The sequence below is a fragment of the Schistocerca piceifrons genome, chromosome 1 (genome assembly GCF_021461385.2).
Source record: "Schistocerca piceifrons isolate TAMUIC-IGC-003096 chromosome 1, iqSchPice1.1, whole genome shotgun sequence".
NCBI lineage: Eukaryota > Metazoa > Arthropoda > Insecta > Orthoptera > Acrididae > Schistocerca > Schistocerca piceifrons.
Window position 1 is genome coordinate 402,277,717 of NC_060138.1, and position 22,585 is coordinate 402,300,301.

General features: G+C 41.1%; 1 protein-coding gene across 1 annotated transcript in view; it reads right to left on the bottom strand.

Annotated features, from left to right (window-relative positions):
- Positions 1-22,585, bottom strand: part of LOC124729666 (synaptotagmin-14) — a 609,333-nt gene that overhangs the window by 138,859 nt on the left and 447,889 nt on the right. Inside the window, exon 2 of the mRNA XM_047248497.1 lies at positions 5,347-5,514. Coding sequence (XP_047104453.1) covers positions 5,347-5,514 — 168 coding nt within the window. The remainder of the gene's footprint in view (positions 1-5,346; positions 5,515-22,585) is intronic.

Here is a 22,585-nt window from a genome sequence, read left to right on the forward strand (position 1 = left end):
TCTGACATGTTAAGGTCGATGATTGTGTCCTAACTTCGGGGTCTCGTGACGTTATCCTTCAACAAAATAACACAATGTCATACGTTGCTTAGGCTGTTCTGTTATGCTACTTTTACCGTGGCCAGCAAGATCTCAGATCTCTCAACCATTGAAAACGTTGAGTAATGGGTTGACGAGAGACTGAGCCACCATTCGATTGCCGCTATGACTGATGACCTCTAATGCAGAGATGAATTAATATTTAATGACATTCCCGTATCCAAGCTTAGTTCGATTCGATGCCCATCTGCATTAGTCCCCAAATTGCTGCTAGAGGTGGCAGCTTTATGTACTAAATTTCGCACCGTGAATACCCCTGAATAACCTACAAATCTCATCATGTATTTTTGCTAGTGTACTGTATACGCACAACAAGTAAAAATTCGTTATTTGCTATCCTTCTTGGTGTCACAGGTTTAATGGTCAGCATGATCAATAACAGTTGACAGAATAGCTGACTGCATAAGATATGAAGAATTAACTACGAGAATGCTATGTGTGAAGTGGGTGTCACATTCGTTGAATACTGAGGAGAACAAAATGCTACAACTAACTTCTCAATAATATCTGGTTCGTTTTAAGAAGAAGGTAACTGATTTTGTGCTTCGATTTGTTACTGTGCCTGTGATATGAGCACAACTTCACGCCAAGAATGTTATCAAAGCAACTGGACCTGTAGTCCTGCATAAAAAAGGTGATGTCTGTTTAATCTTTTGGCTAAAATGTGACGTTCGGTGTTTTTTTGAGCGCGTACAGAATTATTTTTGTTCATTATCTTAATACGGACAAAGCAAAAACTGTACAGTACTAAGTGAGTCATCTCGACCAAGTGGAAGAAAGAAATGCCGGGGAAGAGACCTAGATTGCAAAAAAAAAAAAAAAAAAAAAAAAAAGGGTCAATGGAATTAGAAAAACTGAAAGAAAATGGTTGTATGAGGGCAATCAAATCACTGAAAACGCAGTGATAAGAAAGAAGATATGAAAGCCCTCAGATACGTTGAATCCGAAATGTAATTAATATATCATGACCGATTAAACTTCGTGCTAGACCGGGATTCGAACCCGGATTACCAGTTTTTCTGCGAACAGTCGCCTTAACCATTAGTCTGCCTGACCTCCTGACCATGCCTAAGGGCACTCTGGGTGAACCCATCGCTTGAATCAGAAAAAGAAGAAGAAGATGATGATGACGCCAATGACAGTGTACTGAAAGTCTGTTGCTACTAAATGCTGCATGAAAGGAAACATGGTGGGAAAAGCCTTTGAGATTGAAACTTTACAGATGGTAAGTTATTCTAAATTGAGTAGCTTTGGACAAGGAGCGAATGCCAGATATCAATATTTAATTATATATTGACATAAACAGTTTTTACTCCATACCATCTTACGATAAAGTTGTAATTGCTGTCCTGTGAGGAGTCTGTTCTTGGATTCTTCAAATTGTAAATTTCACACGAAAGGTGACGAATATTTATTGATGAATCTTCGTCCACAATCTCCTCAAATTATACTCTGCGAACAGTTCACTGACGAGAACCTGGGGCAGCTTTCTGAGACTTGAACGACACAGTTTTTCATAATTATCTGCCGACGCCAATGAAGTTCTTTCAGTTATGGTGATGACTGTTGTGAAACTTTTCTGTGTTCATTCTTTCGACTTTTCAGGCAATACATTCTACTGTGCTATACATGAAGTAAGTCTATGGAAGTTCCTGCAACTAGTACTACTTCCTCTTCGAAAATAAATTATGATTTTTGAACAGTGGTGAACTCGGCCACGGATGCAACCCATTCGATAGTGTATTGTTTTCAAGGTGGCGCTGCAAACATCGATGCGGCAAGTTATCGCTTGTTGTCATACAAAAGCAATGGAAATGCTTCTGCTGTTCACATGGACTCGTTTTCTAAGCACGCATATTGTCACTTCAATGTTTTCCAAAGAGGCATATACTTCCAGATACACTACTGTGCCTTGGCCAATTGTCGCTTGTCTCAAATAGGTGCAAGTGACATATCTTGCATGAATTAGCAACTTTGGGAAGCGTGAACCAATCATGCGAGTTGCCGCGAATTTTCGGTTGGTTGAAGAATGGACCGATGGAAGTTGCACTCTGGCGCTGAATCTTGTTCTGTTAGGGACCACTACGAAGCCGAATTTTGTACTGAAAATTGATGGAGTGTGGCTGCGGTTTTCATCATACTGCATTACACTTGTTACGTGAGCATACAACGTTTATCAGTCGTATCTGACTACATTTACGTTGACGTGTTAGTTTTTAGAGATTAGCACAAAAAAACCTCTCGTGCAGTGTGCTTGTTCAAACTGCAATGGAACTTCGCCTTCCTTTGTGATCAGTTCAGAATCTCTCCAAAAGAACAGACAACATCTTCATATAGATAAGGCTTACTGGCCAAAGATCTTCTTCAGTGCAGATGCACTCACATTGCCCGAACTCTTACGGGAATCGGTACATTGACTGCCGCGAGTAATGAGTATAGTGGGCAGGGGCACTACACATGTAGTGTGTGGACAGAAAGTTGGAAGTGTGTGTTTCACAGGGAGCGTGCCAGAGATAAAACCCTGCAGTCGCACCATGCTGTGTGTCCTCGGTGGCTCAGTCGGATAGAGCGTCTGCCCATGTAAGCAGGAGATCCCGCGTTCGAGTCCTGGTAGGGGCACACATTTTCAACAGACCGTGTTGATATTTATCAACGCCTGTAAGCAGCTAAAGGTCTGAATTTCTCTGTAATTTCATTCTTTGGGAGCTGCAAGATCACTAATGGTATCTGTCCTTTCGAACATGTCCAAAAAAACATGCACCTTTTTCATATAGATCTTCAGGTACGTTGGGGAAAGATATTAATATCAAGATTCACTCGAGAAATTATAAAAATCAGAAATGCAGAACACAAATGAAGGTAAAGCAAGCAAAAAAATTTTCAGAAGGAAAGTAAAAAAAATATGATTCCAAGACAGGTGGGCTTAGAGGGCCGGGGCTAAAAATGGACATAGAGAGAGGGGAAGTAGATATGGACATAGAGAGGTGAGAGGACGAGATGGACAGAGAGAAGGGGGAGAAGTATTGGATTGGATTGGATTGTTTGGAGGGGGGGAGAGACCAAACAGTGAGGTCATCGGTCTCATCGGATTAGGGAAGGATGAGAAGGAATTCGGCCGTGCCCTATCAAAGGAACCATCCCGGCATTTTCCTGGAGCGATTTAGGGAAATCAGAGAGAACCTAAATCAGGATGGCCGGATGCGGAATTGAACCGACGTACTCCCAAATGCGAGTCCAGTGTGCTAACCACTGTGCCACCGTTCTCGGTAAGGGGGAGAAGGTGATGGACTTAGAGAGAGGAGAGGAAGAGATAGATAGAAACAGAGGGTGGAGGGGATGGAGACATAGAAGGAGAAGAAATGGATGGATAGAGGAAGGGGAGGAGGAGAGTGGCAGAGGGAAGGGGAGTGGGACTGAGAGAAGGGTGAGGACGAGATGGAGAAGGGAAGTAGGAGATACATAAAGAGAGTGGGAAGACAAGGTGGATAGAGAGAGGGCGCCGGACGAGATGTAAAGAGAGATAGGGAGGTGAAGATTAACAGAGAAGGGCGAGAGGAGAAGATGGTTACCGAGAGGGAGGAGGAGGAAATGGACAGAGAATCGGTAGAGGAGATGAAAAGAGAGAGGGGGTGGAGGAGATGTGTGTCTCACATAACACTGCCATCTCATATATGTGAAAAATGTAATTGGCCAGGGATACACCTATGTGAGGGGCTCGCACAATGAGCAGGAATGTACAGTCCATAAACGTAAACATACATTACTTTCTACACAAGATTACGTTTTTTTAAACTGCACATATACGTTTTTTCTGCGGAAGACCACATTACAACAATACAGCATTACTGCAGAAACTGTGACACCGTTTCCGTTATTTAAAGTTTAAATATTCGAAAAGGTATAAGGTTTCGAGCAGTGAAACCAAGTCTGCCATCAATAATTGTACCTCTGGTTTTCACTTCCATAGCAAAAATATACATGTGCCATTGCAAAAAACGTAACTATATGTTGAAATTGATGTTTGTTTAGCCGACCGTGGTCGCCATGCGGTTCTAGGCGCTGCAGTCCGGAACCGCGCGACTGATACGGTCGCAGGTTCGAATCCTGCCTCGGGCATGGATGTGTGTGATGTCCTTAGGTTAGTTAAGTTTAAGTAGTTCTAGGTTCTAGGGGACTGATGACCTCAGCTGTTAAGTCCCATAGCGCTCAGAGCCATTTGCCATTTGATGTTTGTTTACTTTTATGGTCTGGGTCGTCCTGCCCGTTGTGTGGGTCCCTACACAGATACATCCCCAGTCTACTGCATTTTTCACTTTTCGTTTCTCTCGGAAATATGTGAGCTGGCAAAGATATGTGGGACACCCTATATATATTCCTTTTCGTTACGGCAAGTATGATGATCACACGAACTTCAATTCCTATTATTGTTCTTTTCCTTCAGTTTCATTGATCACCATTTCTCATTTTTCTTTCCTCTTCCTTTCCCTTTCTCTCTGCTGATCTACTTCTGCCCCTCTGTCTGTCCATGTCTTCCTATTCCCTCTTTCTGTTCAAATCCTTCTCTCTGCTATTACTATCCATATCCTCCTCCCTTCTCTTTCTACTCAGTCCGGTCGCTCCACATGTATACTGTCTATAATGCATTCTGACTACACACACAACATGCTAGTCGTGCAGGGCAGCCGAGTTGTCAGGCATTACCAACCCTTTTCAAGCCCATCCCCACACCTAAGGGTGCTGGGTGGACCTTTTTTCGAGACAGTTAGTGGCCTGTGTACCAACTTTGGTTGATATCTATCAAGTGGTTTACAAGGAGATATGGAACACACATATAAACACACATGTTTTTGTAATATATGAGATGTATATGTATTTTATGTCACACTTGTTTCCTTTTTTATTTGCAAGACTCATTCTAATGATCCATGAAAACATTTCGGTAGTTTATAGTATTTTGTAATTTCTTAGACTTTTTTTTCATAAAACGCAGCGGTGTTGCATTGAATGAATTTATGCAAGTGTAGGCTTTTGTAGTCATTGTCATGGTCAATCAAATTCTTCTGGATCTGTGACCACATGTGTAAACTTCCAACGTTTAGGCCACTAATGCAAGTGTATTTATTTATCTCCTTTTTTTTGCTAGCAGAAAACTTTTATTCACTACGAATGAATTTATCTTTAAAAGACAATCAGCAGGTGTAAGAGATTTATAAGCTGATTTTTCGGCTGTGTGTTTGTGTTACTCACCGAGGTGGTGGCTGGCACGTCCTGTGCGGGTGCCAAGCGGCTCGTCACAGCAAGGAAAGCCGCCCACGCCATAGAAGCACCACTTCTTGTTGAGGTACAGGAAGAACACCAGCAGCAGCACGACGAAGGCTGCCACAGCGCCCAGGAACGCCGTCGCCTCCACCGGAACTGCCGACAGAAACCGACACCACCTTTCAGCAACACTATCGTGGCGGTAGGCTAATAAGTCTACAACTGTGTGTAACTGTTTAACACAGCTACGTCAGTGAATAATCACGAGATTAAGAAATTATAGTAAGACTAAAAGTGAAACATTTAAATCAAATTTTAGTTCAATTGACCCTGGACATTTATAACCACAGTGCATGTGTTGCCATACAGCAGGTATACGGGCTGTGGCACATGTGAGCAACATTTATAGTAACAGTCAAACTCTCAATTCCCATGACCATAATAATTCAATGTGTGGTACAATCACAAGACATTATTTCATAAGTTATCACATATCAAAAAGTCTGCGTTGACGATATGTAATTATCTTCAACATAAGCAGACAAACTCTAAGCTCTGTTAATATAAATTATACTACCGACCATTAAAACTGCAACACAATGAAGCCAGTATGCAACCAACGTAAAATTGAGTTTCACTGAACTATAGCTTCGATATGAAAATGATCAGCACTGTAACACAGCTGCACAACGTAGGTGGGGGATAGCCTCATGCACTTCGAATATAAGTAAAGATATACGGCGGATTTCTCATTCCGAAATTGCATTTGAATGTTCGTTATTTGGGAGAAGATCATGTTATGCCTTATGTAAGAAAAACGTGGACTGTCAAGACTGCAGTTTAACGTTCTACAGTAATTGCTGTGCAATGACGAGTCAAGCAGAACCAATAAGCTGGGGGAGGGGGGGGATGCTCAATGTCATGCAGGAAGTCAATGACCAAACGTGACTAGCATCCAAAAGGACGGACATATTATTCACTCATCCATCCAGGATCGTACACCTACATCACGTACCTTGTCTGCAGCAAGGTAAGTAGCCACACAAACAATTCGAAACATCTGGAACCCAATGTGCTGGCAGCACAGTGACCAACGTTCCCGTGACTTGGCTGTGAAGAAAGCCTCGCTGAGAAAGGTATGCCCAACGACAGTGTTGGACACGAGAATGGCACCACGTTGTGCTTCCAGACGAGTTCTGTTTACAGCTTTATGACCGGCTTTCCACGAACGAGGGCTCCGAGGAGAACGGACATTGCCATATTTGCATTCTTCATCATCATATGAGCCCAGCACATGATGGTGTGATACGGTGTGGCACGATGAACACAACAGTATCACCTTTGGTTCCCGTGGCTGGTAATTTAGATTGAATCTGCCACGTTTCTGTTGTACTAAGACCGCTGGCTGTATTATACTTTCGAGGTCTCCAAGAAAAAATAGAAAAATAAGATAATGCAAGACTCCATTTTCCCTACTGTCGTAACAAACATGAATGCAGATGGTTGCCAGTGCGCCCGCCAGATCTCTGATCCACTGAAAACATCTGGTCGTGGGATGCCAAGAGGTTGCCGCGCCACCAGTAGCCAGCCACTGCGACTGATGGGTATTGTTACAGAACTGAAGCAGCACTGAGTGACACACCCATATCTTTCATTAGATATTGGTATCCGATTAATGAGGGAATTAGTATATTTCATCAAAATATACAAGGTATTAGAGATAAAGTTAGTGAACTGCTTATAGATGTTGACTCTGAAATTATTGGTATATCTGAACACTTCTTAAATAAGGAGATAATTCAGAGGCTTCCTTTATCAGGATACAGGTTGGCTGGCAGCTTTTCTAGGAGCTCTTTGCGGTGTGGGGGAGTAGCCATGTATGTGAAAAACGATATCCCATTTGAGTCAATTGATGTTTCAAAGTACTGCACTGAAAAGGTGTTTGAATGTTGTGCAGGTGTGGTTAAATTTAGTGGAGCTAAACTTCTTACTGTTGTTATTTATAGATCCCCAGACTCCGATTTCACAACATTTTTGCTAAAGCTAGAGGAGGTTCTTGGTTCACTTTATAGGAAATACAAAAAGTTAGTTATATGTGGTGACTTCAATATTAATTGTATAAGTGATTGTGCAAGGAAAAGGATGCTGGTAGACCTCCTTAATTCATATAATCTTATGCAAACCGTATTCTTTCCAACGAGAGTGCAAGGGAACAGTAGAACAACCATAGACAATATTTTTGTTCATTCGTCATTATTAGAAGGGCATTCTGTTAGCAAAAAGGTGAATGGCCTTTCAGATCATGATGCACAAATTTTAAGTCTAAAAGATTTTTGTGCTGCAACACATGTTAAATATAGTTACCAACTTTTTAGGAAAGCTGATCCAGTTGCTGTACAGACTTTTGTAAACCTTATCAAGGAACAAGAGTGGCAAGATGTTTATAGTGCTGATACAGTAGACGATAAATATAATGCTTTCCTCAAGACTTTTCTCGTGCTCTTTGAAAGTTGCTTTCCGTTAGAACGTTCAAAACAGGGTACTAGCACAAACAGGCAGCCTGGGTGGCTGACTAAAGGGATAAGAATATCTTGTAGAACAAAGTGGCAATTATATCAAAAGGTTAGAAACAGTCAAAATCTAAATGCAGCAGCCCATTACAAATAGTATTGTAAGGTGCTTAAAAAAGTTATTAGGAAGGCAAAAAGTATGTGGTACGCAGATAGAATAGCTAAGTCTCAGGATAAAATTAAAACCATATGGTCAGTCGTAAAGGAAGTGGCTGGTCTGCAGAGACAGGTCGAGAATATAGAATCAGTGCGTAGTGGGGATGTCCGTGTTACTGATAAGTCGCATATATGTACAGTACTTAATAATCACTTTCTGAATATAGCAGGTGAACTAAATAGAAACCTAGTCCCAACAGGGAATCATATAGCGCTCTTAGAAAAAAGTGTTCCGAGACTGTTACTTGAAATGCTCCACCATGATACTGACAAGAGGGAGATTGAGTTAATAATTAAATCATTAAAGACCAAGAACTCTCATGGATATGACGGGGTATCTAGCAGAATACTGAAGTATTGTTCCACGTTTGTTAGCTCAGTACTTAGCCATATCTGTAACTTTTCCTTTAGGAGTGGTCGGTTTCCTGACCGATTAAAGTACTTGGTAGTGAAGCCACTTTATAAAAAGGGAGACAGGGATAATGTTGACAATTATAGACCTATTTCTATGCCATCGGTGTTTGCTAAAGTTATCGAGAGGGTTGTATATACAAGGTTACTGCAGCATTTAAATTCACATAATTTGCTGTCAAATGTACAGTTTGGTTTTAGAAATGGCTTAACAACTGAAAATGCTATATTCTCTTTTCTCTGTGAGGTTTTGGACGGATTAAATAAAAGGTTGCGAACGTTAGGTGTTTTCTTTGATTTAACGAAGGCTTTTGACTGTGTTGACCACAAAATATTACTGCAGAAGTTGGAACATTACGGAGTAAGGGGAGTAGCTTACAATTGGTTCGCCTCCTACTTTAAGAACAGAAAGCAGAAGGTAATCCTCCGCAATATTGAGAGTGGTAATGATGTTCAGTCCCAATGGGGCACTGTTAAATGGGGCGTTCCCCAAGGGTCGGTGCTGGGGCCACTGGTGTTTCTTATTTATGTAAATGATATGCCTTCTAGTATTACAGGTGATTCAAAAATATTTCTGTTTGCTGATGACACCACCTTGGTAGTGAAGGATCTTGTGTGTAATATTGAAACATTATCAAATAATGTAGTTCATGATATAAGTTCGTGGCTTGTGGAAAATAATTTGATGCTAAATCACAGTAAGACTCAGTTTTTACAGTTTCTAACCCACAATTCAACAAGAACTGACATTTTAATCAGACAGAATGGGCATGTTATAAGCGAGACGGAACAGTTCAAGTTCCTAGGCGTACGGATAGATAGTAAGCTGTTGTGGAAAGCCCATGTTCAGGATCTTGTTCAGAAACTAAATGCCGCTTTATTTACCATTAGAACAGTATCTGAAATAAGTGACATTTCAACACGAAAAGTAGTATACTTCGCATATTTTCATACGCTTATGTCATATGGTATTATTTTTTGGGGCAATTCTTCTGATTCAAAAAGGGTATTTTTGGCTCAAAAACGGGCTGTTCGAGCTATGTATGGTGTAAGTTCGAAAACCTCTTGTCGACCCCTATTCAATAGTCTGGGAATTTTGACATTGCCCTCACAGTATGTATTTTCTTTAATGTCGTTTGTTGTTAGCAATATTAGCTTATTCCCAAGAGTTAGCAGCTTTCACTCAGTTAATACTAGGCAGAAATCAAATCTGCATGTGGAATGCACTTCCTTGACTCTTGTGCAGAAAGGAGTGCAGTATTCTGCTGCATCCATTTTCAATAAGCTACCACAAGAACTCAAAAATCTTAGCAGTAGCCCAAACACTTTTAAGTCTAAACTGAAGAGTTTCCTCATGGCTCACTCCTATTCTGTCGAGGAGCTCCTGGAAGAGATAAAAAATTAAGCAAATTCCAGTGTTACATTCTTGATTTTCTTTATTTAAACTAACGACTTGTCGCCTGAATATGTTTCTTATATTTCATTTTATCTGTTTCTACAATCGTGTTATAATTTCATGTATTGACTCGTGCCATGAACATGGAGACTTCTCCTAAATGTGGTCCCACGGAACAATAAATAAATAAATAAAAATAAAAATAAAATAGATGCTGCCAGACATTTTTAGCTGTCGTTAGTAATTTTGGCATGCATTATCAGGTACTTTTTGTACTGTTATGTGCACGGACAATGAGTAAAATTTCATTATTTGTCGAGATCGCATTTAATACCTGAAGTGACAGCAGTAATGTTCTTAGGACCGGCATTTGAATACATCTGGCTATTATCATCCTATTCATTATCTGGCGAAAGTATCCGGACACCCCTATATAATACGGAATTAACCTCTACACATCATAAGAGGCAGACGCGCCAGTATAAAAGGTGGTAGTGAATTGGTTGGTTGGTTGGTTGTTTCGGGGAAGGAGACCAGACAGCGAGGTCATCGGTCTCATCGGATTAGGGAAGGACGGGGAAGGAAGTCGGCCGTGCCCTTTGAAAGGAACCATCCCGGCATTTGCCTGGAGCGATTTAGGGAAATCACGGAAAACCTAAATCGGGATGGCCGGACGCGGGATTGAACCGTCGTCCTCCCGAATGCGAGTCCAGTGTCTAACCACTGCGCCACCTCGCTCGGTGGTAGTGAATACTGTGTTGTCAGCACCCAAACAGTAACGACACAATGGATCGTTGAGGAGAGTTCAGTGACTTCCAACGGGGACTAGTCTTTGGATGCCATCAGTGTAAAAAATCCACGAACGCCATTTCAAGGTTTCTAAAGGTACCAAAGTTGACTGTTGGTGATGTGATTGTGAAGTGGAAACGCGAAGCAAGAAACAGTGCTAAACCAAGACCAGCAGACCTCACGTACAGATGGACAGAGACCCTGAAGCAATTGGGGGGGATATCGCTTTAAACCAGTGAAGGAATCACTCGTGATTTCCGGAGTGTTGCCAGCGCTGCAACTAGCACAATGACTGTGAGTGGCGAGCTGAAAATAATGGAGTGCCGTATAATGGTCGAGCAGCTCCTCATAAGACACACGTTTAAAAGTCAGTGCTAAGCGATTCTTGATGTGAGTTAAAGAACGACGCCACTGGACAGCGGACGATTGGAAACGAGTTATCTGGAGCGGTGAGGCACGCTATATTCTGTGGCAGTCCTATGGAACGTTATCTGCGACCATGTACAGAGCCAACGGTGAAATATGAGGAGGCGTTGTTACAGTATGGAGGTGTTTTACGGTGATTAGGGTATGGTGTCCTTACTTAGCTCAAGAAAAGGATGAACGCGGAAAGGTATGAACACATCTTACAAAAATCGTGTACTGCGTATGGTAGAGAAAAAAAATCGGAGACGATGATTGTTTGAACCAGTACAAGAATGCGTCCTGTCATAAAGCAGCATCTGTGAGGCAATTGTGGACAATAACATCCCAGAAGTGAACTTGCCTGCCCAGGGGGTCGACCTGTATCGAATGGAAAACTTTTGGGATGAGTCGACTTCGCTCCACACCCCAGCGTTCAGCATTGCCACCCTCTCTGGTTTCAACTTTTCATGAATAACGGACTGCCACTACTCTGCAGACATTCAGACAAGTCACTGAAAGTGTCCCCAGCAGAGTTCAAGCCGTCATAAACCAATGACTGGACACACCCTTTATTAATGTTCTCTAATAGCTGTCCGGATGCTCCTGCTAAGACGTTAGAGTGAAATACAGATTAAATATCACTGATATACAGCGAGGAAAGTAGTGGACCCAGGGGCATTGGACACACTTCACTGATTATCTTCTTTTACAACAGACGAAGGGCACAGTAATGTTCCCCAAGTGTTAGTGGATTTAGTGACCGCGTGTTTTCGCGCAGTAGCGCTGAGACGATTTTATCGCTGCTTAACAGACACTGCGATTACAATAAAATCTCTCTGTAATTTCATTATTTATGTTAAATGAACCAGGCCGGCAACTTTTTGTTCTCTCTCTGCTTGATCAACCATTGTCCGATACGGTCGCAATAATATGTGTTAGTAGAGATTCTGTTTCTTTGTGCTCATTTTGCGTAATGACAACTATTTAATTCCAGTGTGTTTTTCATTACGACTAATCATACCTTTTTTCCTCAGCTTTTTTTTCATGAATTTGATAAGTAAATTTGGCTTACTTCGTCTGCGGGTGTCTGTTGGTGAATGACTGCATATTAACGGCACCAATAAGTGTAATACGTTTGGTTTGCTTTCAAAATAGAACCTGCATCTAAAATTTCACTTATAGCAAAACGAAATCCAATAGCTTTTAGGCGTAAATCACGTCCCAAAATTATACTCGCCAACAGACAATATCGGTAGAGAAGCCTAGCTAAAAAATATGGTGGTAATTAAATTCGTAAATTTCAATATTTAATTTAAAAAAATAAAAATTCCAAAACAAAATAAAAATGACAAAATTTAAAAACCGCCAAGCATGACGATCCCTAACTTCCTGATGTTGCAGTTTTAATGCCCAGCAGTATACACATAGTTAGAGAAATTAGGTGTACAGGGACAGCCTTTCGGTGGTACGGCTAAAAGTAAACAGAAAAATGAAACAGAAAGCAGGAGTGGAGCAGGCAGAAGGTGCCTGGTGAACAGCGCTTGACTTGCCTGGCACAATGTGTGGCGTCCCGAACCGTCGGGAGTTCACCGGCGTCGCCTGCGCAGCCCCGGATACCGTACTCGCTACGCAAAACAGAACACAACCTGCATGCAAACAGAAAATAAGGGCAGCGAAACAGAACAAAAAGAAAACAAAGAGGCCCGAAACAAAAAGCCTGACGTCGGGAAGCCCGCAGTCTCTGTCACCACACAGCACTGAGCGAACGGGAACAACAAGCCCGGCTTCAGTTTTGTTTTCAATCTGATATTTGGACAAAAAGTAAGTACCGATTTAAAAACGTCTGTAACAGATACGATAAATTGCGAAAATCGTACAGTCAACATGGAAGTATGCCATCATTGGAGTAGAGTATTAGTCTAACACCAGGGCAATGTTCAACAAACGTATACCATTCTTAGTTTACTCCTTCCTTAAATAAAAATAAAGTGCCAACAATATTCGCTTTTGTATGTAAAATTAGCAGTATTCGACAGTTGGCCAGTAATAGATCAAGTAGAAAAAAAATTGTGGCTTGTGGTGCTAGCGTACATTGAATTTTCGAGATCAGAAAGTTGTTTTTCCCACTACAGCAGCACACGAATTCCATTGTTTTCCTAGTGTTTATGCGAGATGGTGGTCCCATTTTCCTGCATAATACTTCAATGACTCGTTGTCCTCCAGACAGTGAACACGTCAGAAATATCGCTTTTATCCTGATGGAGACGCCAAAATATTGCTCAGATAAGTGGAACTGCCAATCCGGTGAACACCCTAAAACGTATATTTTGACGTTATATGCAACAAAATCACTATAATTTAATGTATCTTTAAAAAAAGTGGTATACATTCCATTCTAATCAAACTGGGAATGCCATACTAGTTTCTTTCGTTGCACGTAATTCAAATTTTAACTGTACATTATCGAATGCGAGAAATGACATCAATTGGATAAATAATATCTACTCAATTTATGTAACATCATTGAAAGATTGTTATAAGCGAAACCAGGATGATATTTTAACAATGTGTATGTCTATGCTTTTTTATCACCTTCGTCTTTCCCAATCAGTTCATCGAAATCTGTGAAAAGTTCTCGTACTAACTCTCATTCCACGTTTGCGTAGAATTGAGTAAAACATACATTTTCATCTTTTTCGAATTCCCAATTTCTGAAAAGATAAGTATTAACGACGATTCGCTTTCTGCTCCGGTTTTTGTACAATGATCTATCCGAACGCAAGGATATGTTTCTGAAAGCCATAATCAAAAAAAGTAATAGTAAGATAAACTACCTCAAACAGACTTACCTTGCGATCAGAGGAAGCACAACCTTTCGCATAGTCTTCCATGTTTTTATTGATATCATTATTTGACAGACATGATTATAACCTTGCACTTATATGATCAAGGAAAACAGAGGAACACGATGCTGACTGCGTTAAGTAACAAGTAAATGAAAAGAAAAGTTGTTTTAACGACTGCAAAGTCATTGAAGACGAAGCACAAGGTCGCCTTCGTCGAAAATGAGTCAAGAAACAACACGTGAGCTCTTCAGCCATGGATTTACTCTTTTTCCTACTGAATGCTCTCCAATATTTTAACACTGTATTCCTCACTTAACAGTTGCAATTGAGTGGGCCGAATAAAAAGTTAAATAAAAAACAATCTGATCTTTCGGCAAAGAAGCTTCTGTCCACAATGGCCATGTTTTCTAATACCTCCACATTTCTGAATATCAGCTGCTGAAGTTGAATACACTTGATTGTTGCAATATTTGCTGTTAACAATGTCAATTTTCTATGTGCCGTTTCCAACCTTTAATAATTCGCTATCTTAATTATGCTCTGTCTAGTGTGTGAATAAAGCAAATGTCAATCAGCGCTAAATAAACGCTATTTCTACCAGTCTGACACCAAAAATTGCATTACATTAAGAAAAAGGCCAACTGGCATAGAAAAGTGAATGACGACCTAGAAGAACTTGATATAAATAAGCAAGAAGTTGAGGACAGAATAAAATGCTGAATAAAAAAATGAAGTGGGAAAGTGTCTAAGACAAAACAGTACGAAGACGGCAGCGAAGAACACGCACAGCAGCCAAAAGGAACAAAACAGTGAAAAGATGAACATTACAATATACTTTCACATATTATTTAAAAAAGCAGTTTTATCGCATTTAGTGTATGAAATTTTTCTCCAGACGCACCAGACTCACACATAAATTAATCTAAAGATTTATTAATGTCTTAGAAACATCTAAAAATTTCGGAGGATATTTGATTCATCACAAATCATCAGATGCTACTTCAAAGGGCTTGATCGACATCTCCTAGTAAATTTGGTAAGAGATGTGAATTTAATAGCGCATTTAAATCTTAATTGTAAGAATTAAGCACCTTATCTCGACGAGCCTATCGTTTCGATCTACTCTGAAATAAAATATTAAAATGTTAACTACGCTTATATGGAGAGTGTAATAGAAGGTGATTATTCTCTTTCTTTCTTTTTTCCCTCATAAACTGTTAGTAGCCTATTAAGTTTAATAATGGCTGCGCTATTGCCAGTCTCCCATTGGAGGCTGCGCAGAAGTTGAAGCAAGAACTTCATTCAACGGTGTTCAGATAAAAGGCAAGTATAGACCATATGTTACGGCAGCTACTTCAATCACTATTTAAAATATACTGAAAACAAAAAAAACATGCATTTTAGAAATAATTCTCTTGTGTTTTTGAAAGGCGAGCTGGGTAGCTCAGTATGTGTCAGACTATAAGTCGAGAGATCTGGGATCCAGTCCACATTGGTGAAAAAAAATTTCGGTCATTTACCACTCTTCTCGCCACTGGCTATGATTTGTGTAAGCGAATAATACTCAGTTCGACTGTGCTCCGGAGTCCACATTATTACACAACTGGTCCTCCTATAACTAGCTGGGTAAGTCAGCTTAAAAGTTAGTGAAAGGCGAAGGCATACCATCTCCTTATGGCTATTCCAATGAAATGTTGCGGGGTTGAAACAAGTCTTCGGGTTGAGGACAGCTTTATCATTTTACCTTAGATTGATTTAAAAGACTTACACTTTGTAGCGTATTACACAGTACCTAATGAAACAATTTTAAAGGCACTCCGAAAGCAACAGTCTGTCAGAGATTAATACGGAAGGGGTCATGTTCCAGATGAGCAACACTCAAATCCACATCTGGCCATTCTGAAGCAGAAAAATTTAATGAATAGTATCATACAGCAACAAAAAATTGAGATCATAACAAAATATTTTCATTCGCCTTGGAAACAATATTTACTGGCCACAATACGTTTCTACGAGGTTTATAAATCTGTTTAAACTACTATAAAGTCTTCTTTTCATTTTCTGTTAGATTGTTCTCGTTTATTTCAGAATCCTCGTACGTTGGATATTTCTAGACAATACAACTGAAATGCATCATATTTACTGTAACGAATTTCATTAAACTTTCTGAAAGCGATTCAATAGGCTTGAACTTCAACATGGGACAGTGAATAGTAGATGCGCCAGTTATTAGCTGTAAAGCACATTATCTGATTCTTAAATCGCAATGTAAATATTGTGAATGCTGTAAGTTTCGCCAACAACGAACTTAGCTGTCGATGTAATTGATTCCAGACATTCAGCCATTGTCACTGAATGAATATCTTTATTTTCCTGCAAGTCCACAAAGTTTAACAAGCTTTCGGCATTGCCCACTCTTACGCTTTGGGACATCTACATTGCAAGCTTGAAATATGCGATGGCACTAGTGAAAAGAAACTTTTGAGAAGCTCTAAGACGTCAAAAGTAATTAAACAAAAACGTTGTAATAACTAAAATGGAACAGCTAAACTTTATTTCGAAGAAGAAATAATTCAGATTCTTAATTTTTAAAAATTATGCCTGGTAGATGGCACGTATTCATCCACACAATCGTCTGTTGATGTTCCCCATCATTCACTCCAACATTTTGGAGAGAGTTCTACAAAATTCATCTAAAATCCATTACTTTAATTCATCAGTTGTTCTTGGACGAATCTTTTATACAAGACTCTTCAGACATCCATATTAAAACCAACGTCTGAAGAAGACTAATCGATGATCTAAAACAGGGAATGGGGAATGACACATGGTACTGAAACCAGGTAGCTGCTGGAACCCCCCTCCCCTTCCCACAAATACACACACACACACACACACACACACACACACACACAGAAAGAGAGAGAGAGAGGGAGGAGGGGGAGGGGGCGGGGGGAGCTATGTTGTATGCCTTGCAAGCGCTTCCTTGCAATCTGAACGCTGACGATCCCGTTAAGACTACAATGCATACAGCTTCAATACTCCGTAGACTACTGACGTTTGCAGATCTTCAGCTCGTCCTGCTAGTTGCTTTTTCACAATAGACCCAGGTGGCTCAAAATTTTTGAGGCGTTTATTCATCCGTTATCTCGAAGGCCATCGACCTTAACGCCCTAATTGGAAGAAACTTCGGTTCTTCCTCTATGTGACTTCCAAACTGACACTGTTTTTGTTAAACGTGTTTATTGATACGCTGTTCCTTGACGAGGTTGAAGCTCAAGATCATTATTCCGCAGTGGAATCAACTAAACGAGTCAGGCACGATATATTTCAGAAATTCTCATTGTTTTGAGTGCATTTACTGCCAAATATACATCTATACTACGGACATCGCTGTGAAGGGAGTAACAGTGGCTAATTCCGATCGCACTAATATATAATTAGGGATTCTACCTGTTACATTCGCATTTGGAGCGCAGGAAGAATGATTCTTAAAGACGTCTTTGAGTGCTGTAATTAGTCTAGCCTTCTCTTCACAGTCCATGCAGGAAGCATACCTAGGGGGTTGTAGTACATTCCTATATTCCTCATTTAATACCGCTCCTTAAAACATTTCAAGCAACATTTCGCAACTGATGTATGCCGTTAAGTGTCTGCCAGTTCGTGTTTTTCAGCATCTCCATGGCTCTCTCCCGTAGGTCAAAGAAACCTGAGACCATTCGTGCTGTCTTTCTTTGTATACGCTCAATATCCTCTCTTAGTCTTGTTTGGCGTGGGTCCCATACATTCGAGTATTACTTAAAATACGTTCAGCACAATAGTGTTTTATAAGCAATATCGTTTCCAGACTGACTCCATTTTTCCAGTTTCTTACGAATGAAGTGAAGTTTCATTTAGACTTAGCTTACTTGATCAATCTATTTCATATTCCTAGAAATTGTTACTACCAAGTATTTATATGAATTGAGTCATCCCAGTCGTGACATATCATATTGTCATAGTATACTACGGTTTTCATTATGTGAAGTGCACAGTTTTACTCTTCTAAAGTTTTAAAGAACGTTTCCAATCTTTGCATCTCGTTGAAATTTTATCAAGATTTGACTGAATATTTGTTCAGAAGTTTTCAGACGGTATTTCATTATAGAGAGCTGTACCATCTGCAAAAAAACTGAGGTTACTGTTAATAAATGTAGAAGAATAATCATTAGTACAAATTACAGAATAAGGAGCGACCGTTAAAGTTGGTTCAGAATCTGTAATAAATATAATGAAGCAGTACTACATCGGAAATTTTGTCAACTAAGGGATTGTGCACTGGTATGAATATTATCGACTCGCTGCAGATTGGTCCCGATCCTAGAATCTAAATCAGGTCTCTTCCTTTCAATGGCACTGGTATAAAAATGGAGCTATTTGCTCACACCGCGCTGCCCGATCTGAAGCTGCAGTCCGCTTCCGCTTCTCTCGGTGAGTGCTCAGTTTAGTCAAGCACCGGTAGTCTTTTTTTCTGATTTTTAACCTTTAATCTGTGACGTGTGATGTCCCACACCGATCGATAGTTCTAAAGTTTTACGTTGGCGCCTTGTGTTGCGTTTGCTGCCCCTCACTTCTGTCTGCCTTATGCACTAACGTCCTTGAGCATTGCTGAGGTTCCAATTTCTCTCCATCTGTTACCGAATGAGAACTGTAGCATTATTATCAGCACATGCGGTCTGCGTGACACCTGTGCGTAGCAGCGTTCGTCCAAGTGATCCAGGCTTCAATACTGTACTACAATCCTAGCTAAATGACGCAAGTGATGTTGACGAGTGTGAGGAATACTTCTGAATGGAGGTATATGATGGTAATTCAGATTCTAAAGTTTCTGGCGATGAAACGGATGAGTCTGTAGTAAGCAATGTGCATAGTAAGGTGTGTCCGCGGCTTGTGGTCTCGCGGTAGCGGTCTCGCTTCCCGCGCACCGGGTTCCCGGGTTCGATTCCCGGCGGGGTCAGGGATTTTCTCTGCCTCGAGATGACTTGGTGTTATGTGTCTTTCGTCATCACTTCATCCTCATTCACTCGCAAGTCACCGTAGTGGCGTTAAAGAACTTGTGGAGCGGCGGCCGAACCGCCCCGCGAGGGGTCTCCTGGCCACCAATGCCATACGCTCATTATTATCATTACTTATAGTAAGGTGTAGTATGAAAAGAAAGTATTCAAAAGGTCTTCTGATAAGTGAACTTTCGTGTTTTCTTTATAATATAATGATGCTGAGAGTATTAAATACGTGTTTTTCTTCTTCTTTACAAAACATTGATGTTGTGGATCATATGTAACAGGTGCTTGCAATAGTGTAAAAAATGTAAAAAACGGAATACATTACCATGTATCCAGTTTTCAATTGTTCAGTTGCACCCATTCATCTTTCAGTTTGCAATCAGTTACTTAATATTTATACTAATCCACCCAATACAAAGGTTGAAATCAATTCTCTCTCATTTTTTTTAAATTGAATTAAAGCACATTGTATAAAGCATACATACGCAGAGTTTCGTCAACAAATAGTATTATTTCAGTTGCTGTTAGTCACCAAATACTGTTCTGTACGATCAGGATATCAGATATGAGATTTTTATAACTTTCAAAAAATAAATAAATAAATAAAGCAAAGAGGTCTGGCAGACCTCATGTCACAGGTTATGTCCCAATATAAATACCTCACAACTTACGGGTTAATGAACTGGAGGAATTGGAGGCAGCACTACAGAACATTGAAAAGGAAGAGTCCGTACATAGCCATAACCTAAAACTCCTCACTGATGAAGAGGGAGATCTGAATTTTAAGATTTTAGACATAACCAGTAAAGTTAATGAGAAGAAGACGACCTCAGAGATGCGCAAAAATACGATAAATTTTTTGAGTAAAAAGCTAAAGTCATTAAAGCCGCAAGTTATCCCTGGTATAGAGGTCAAAGAGGAATTTAGCCTTCTTATGTCAGATGAATAATAAAGCAAAGAGGTGTGGTAGACCTCATGTCACAGGTTATGTCCCAATATAAATACCTCACAAGTTGCGGGTTAAGACGATTATGGTGCTTCAAATAGCTTTTTATTTTAAACAAGTTAACGTGAAACGCAATACTCTGTAGTCATTTACGAGTGGAAGAGTATAGGTAACTCTCCCTCTGAGATGGGAACTGAATGTAGACGAGGAAAAGTGCGAGAGCTGTGGAAGCCTCGAGGGAGAGGCGCGCCTGAGGACGTGCGGGGCCTCCGGCGAGCAGTGGCGCCGCTGGCCGCTATCGACCGGCGCCAGCCACGCCTGCCCTGTTGCTAGGCAGCCGCTCCTCCGCCGCAGCAGCCAGCAAACAACAGGCGGCAGCCGGCACATGTGCTCACACTTCCCGCTCGCACCCCTCACCAGGGACGGTGCTCTCGCGAAAGCAAAGTGCCTCTCGCGTTTGGACGTAGACCCTACAAATGCGAAGGCTTACCTGTAAGATCTGTTGCATCTTTGAATAATAAATATTATTCATCAGTCAAGGGCCAAAATATTCGGTCGGTGCATAAATTAGCAGCGTTTTCGCATAAGTCTAACAAACACAACAGATACACGTAAGAGACTTCAGTCGTCAATAATACACTAAAGCGCCAAAGAAACTAGTACAGGCATGCGTATTCGAATACAGAGATATGTAAACAGGCAGAATACGGCGCTGCGGTCGGCAACGCCTTTATAAGTTAACAAGATTCTGGCGCAGTTGTTAGATCGGTTACTGCTGCTTCACTGGCAGGTTATCAAAATTTAAGTGAACGTAGTGTTACAGTCCGTGTTACGGACGATGGGACACAGCATCTCCGAAGTATGAAGTGGGGATTTTCACGTATACTCATTTCACGAGTGTACCGTGAATATCAGGAATCCATTAAGACATCAAATCTCCGACTGCGCCGCGGTCGGAAAAAGATCCTGCAAGAACGGGACCATCGATGACTAAAGAGAATCGTTCAACGTGATAGAAGTGCAATTCTTCCTCAAATTGCTGCAGATTTCAGTGCTGGGCCATCAACAAGTGTCAGCGTCCAAACCATTGAGCGAAACGTCATCTATATGGGCTTTCAGACCCGAAGGCCCACTCGTGCACCCTTGATAACTGCGCGACACAAAGATTTCGCCTCGCTTGGGCCCGTCAATACCGACATTGGACTGTTGATGACTGGAAATATGTTGCCCAGTCGGACGAGTCTTGTTTCCAATTGTATCGAGCGGATGGACGTTATGGGTATGGAGACAACCTCATGAATCCCTGGACCCTGTATGTCAGCAGGGGACTGTTCAAGCTGGTGGAGACTCCGTAATGGTTTGGGACGTGTGCAGTTGGAGTGATACGGGACCCCTGATACGTCTAGATACGATTCTGACAGGTGACACGTACGTAAGCATCCTGTCTGATGATCGTGTCCATTTTGCATTCCGGGCGATTCCAATAGGACAACGCAACACCTCACACGTCTAGAATTGCTACAGAGTGGTTCCAGGAACATTCTTCAGAGTTTAAATACTTCCTCTGGCCACCAAACTCTCCAGACATGCACATTATTGAGCATATCTGGGATGACTTACAACGTGCTGTTCAAAAGAGGTCTCCATCCCCCCCCCCCCCCCCCTCCCGTTCTCATACGGATTTATGGACAGCCAGCAGCATTCATGGTGTCAATCCCCTCCAGAATTACTTCAGACATTAGTCGAGTCCATGCCAAGTCGTGTTGCGGCAATTCTGCGTGCTCACGGGGGCCCTGCATGATATTAGGCAGGTATACCGGCTTCTTTGGCTCTTCAGTGTATATTCTCCTTCACTGTTTACAACAGTCCGCTAACTCTGGAGTAACTTTTCGATTCGGCTTCTGTAGAAATGACGTACTTTTGGAGCAAAGAACTCGTCGAGCCACGTTCGGATCGCTTTTTCATCTGGAAAGGAAGTCCCTTGAAGGTTGTTTGACAGAGACCGGAAAAGGTTAGTGTCTGAGGACGCAAGATGAAGTAAATAAGGTGGGTGCGGATTTACTTCCCAACCTAACTCCTGTATAGTTTTTTTTTATTTTTTGTCAGTTTAGCTGAATACGGACCGGTGTTATCGTGGGTAGCATCACTTCAAGTAGTCTTCCTGGTCTTTTTTCTTGGACTGCGTCTACGTGATGTCTCAGTTGTTGACAACAAATGTCACCAGTGGTGGTTACACCTCGGGGAAATAACTTGTAGTAAACCACGCCGTCGTTGTTCCACCAGATGCATAGCATTGTCTTTTGTGACAGTGTACAGGTCTTTGTATGGGGAGTTGCTGCTTTGTTTGGGCTCAATCATTCATTTCTTTTCATTATGTTAGCGTAAAAACACCATTTCTTGGCACCAATAACGATACAGGATAGGAATGCTCGGTGTTTTTTAAGAGCCAATTGATGACGAGTATACGGATATGCACATATACCCACCTGCTAATTATTATGATTTTGTCTTATAGAATGGGGCTCACGTACACCCGATTTTTGTACCTTTCCCAGTGCATGCAAATGTTGCACGATGATGCAATGAACACAGTTCATCACATTTGCCAGTTCTCAAGTACACTGACGTGGATTATTGTGGATTAATGCGTTTAAACAACCTTCATC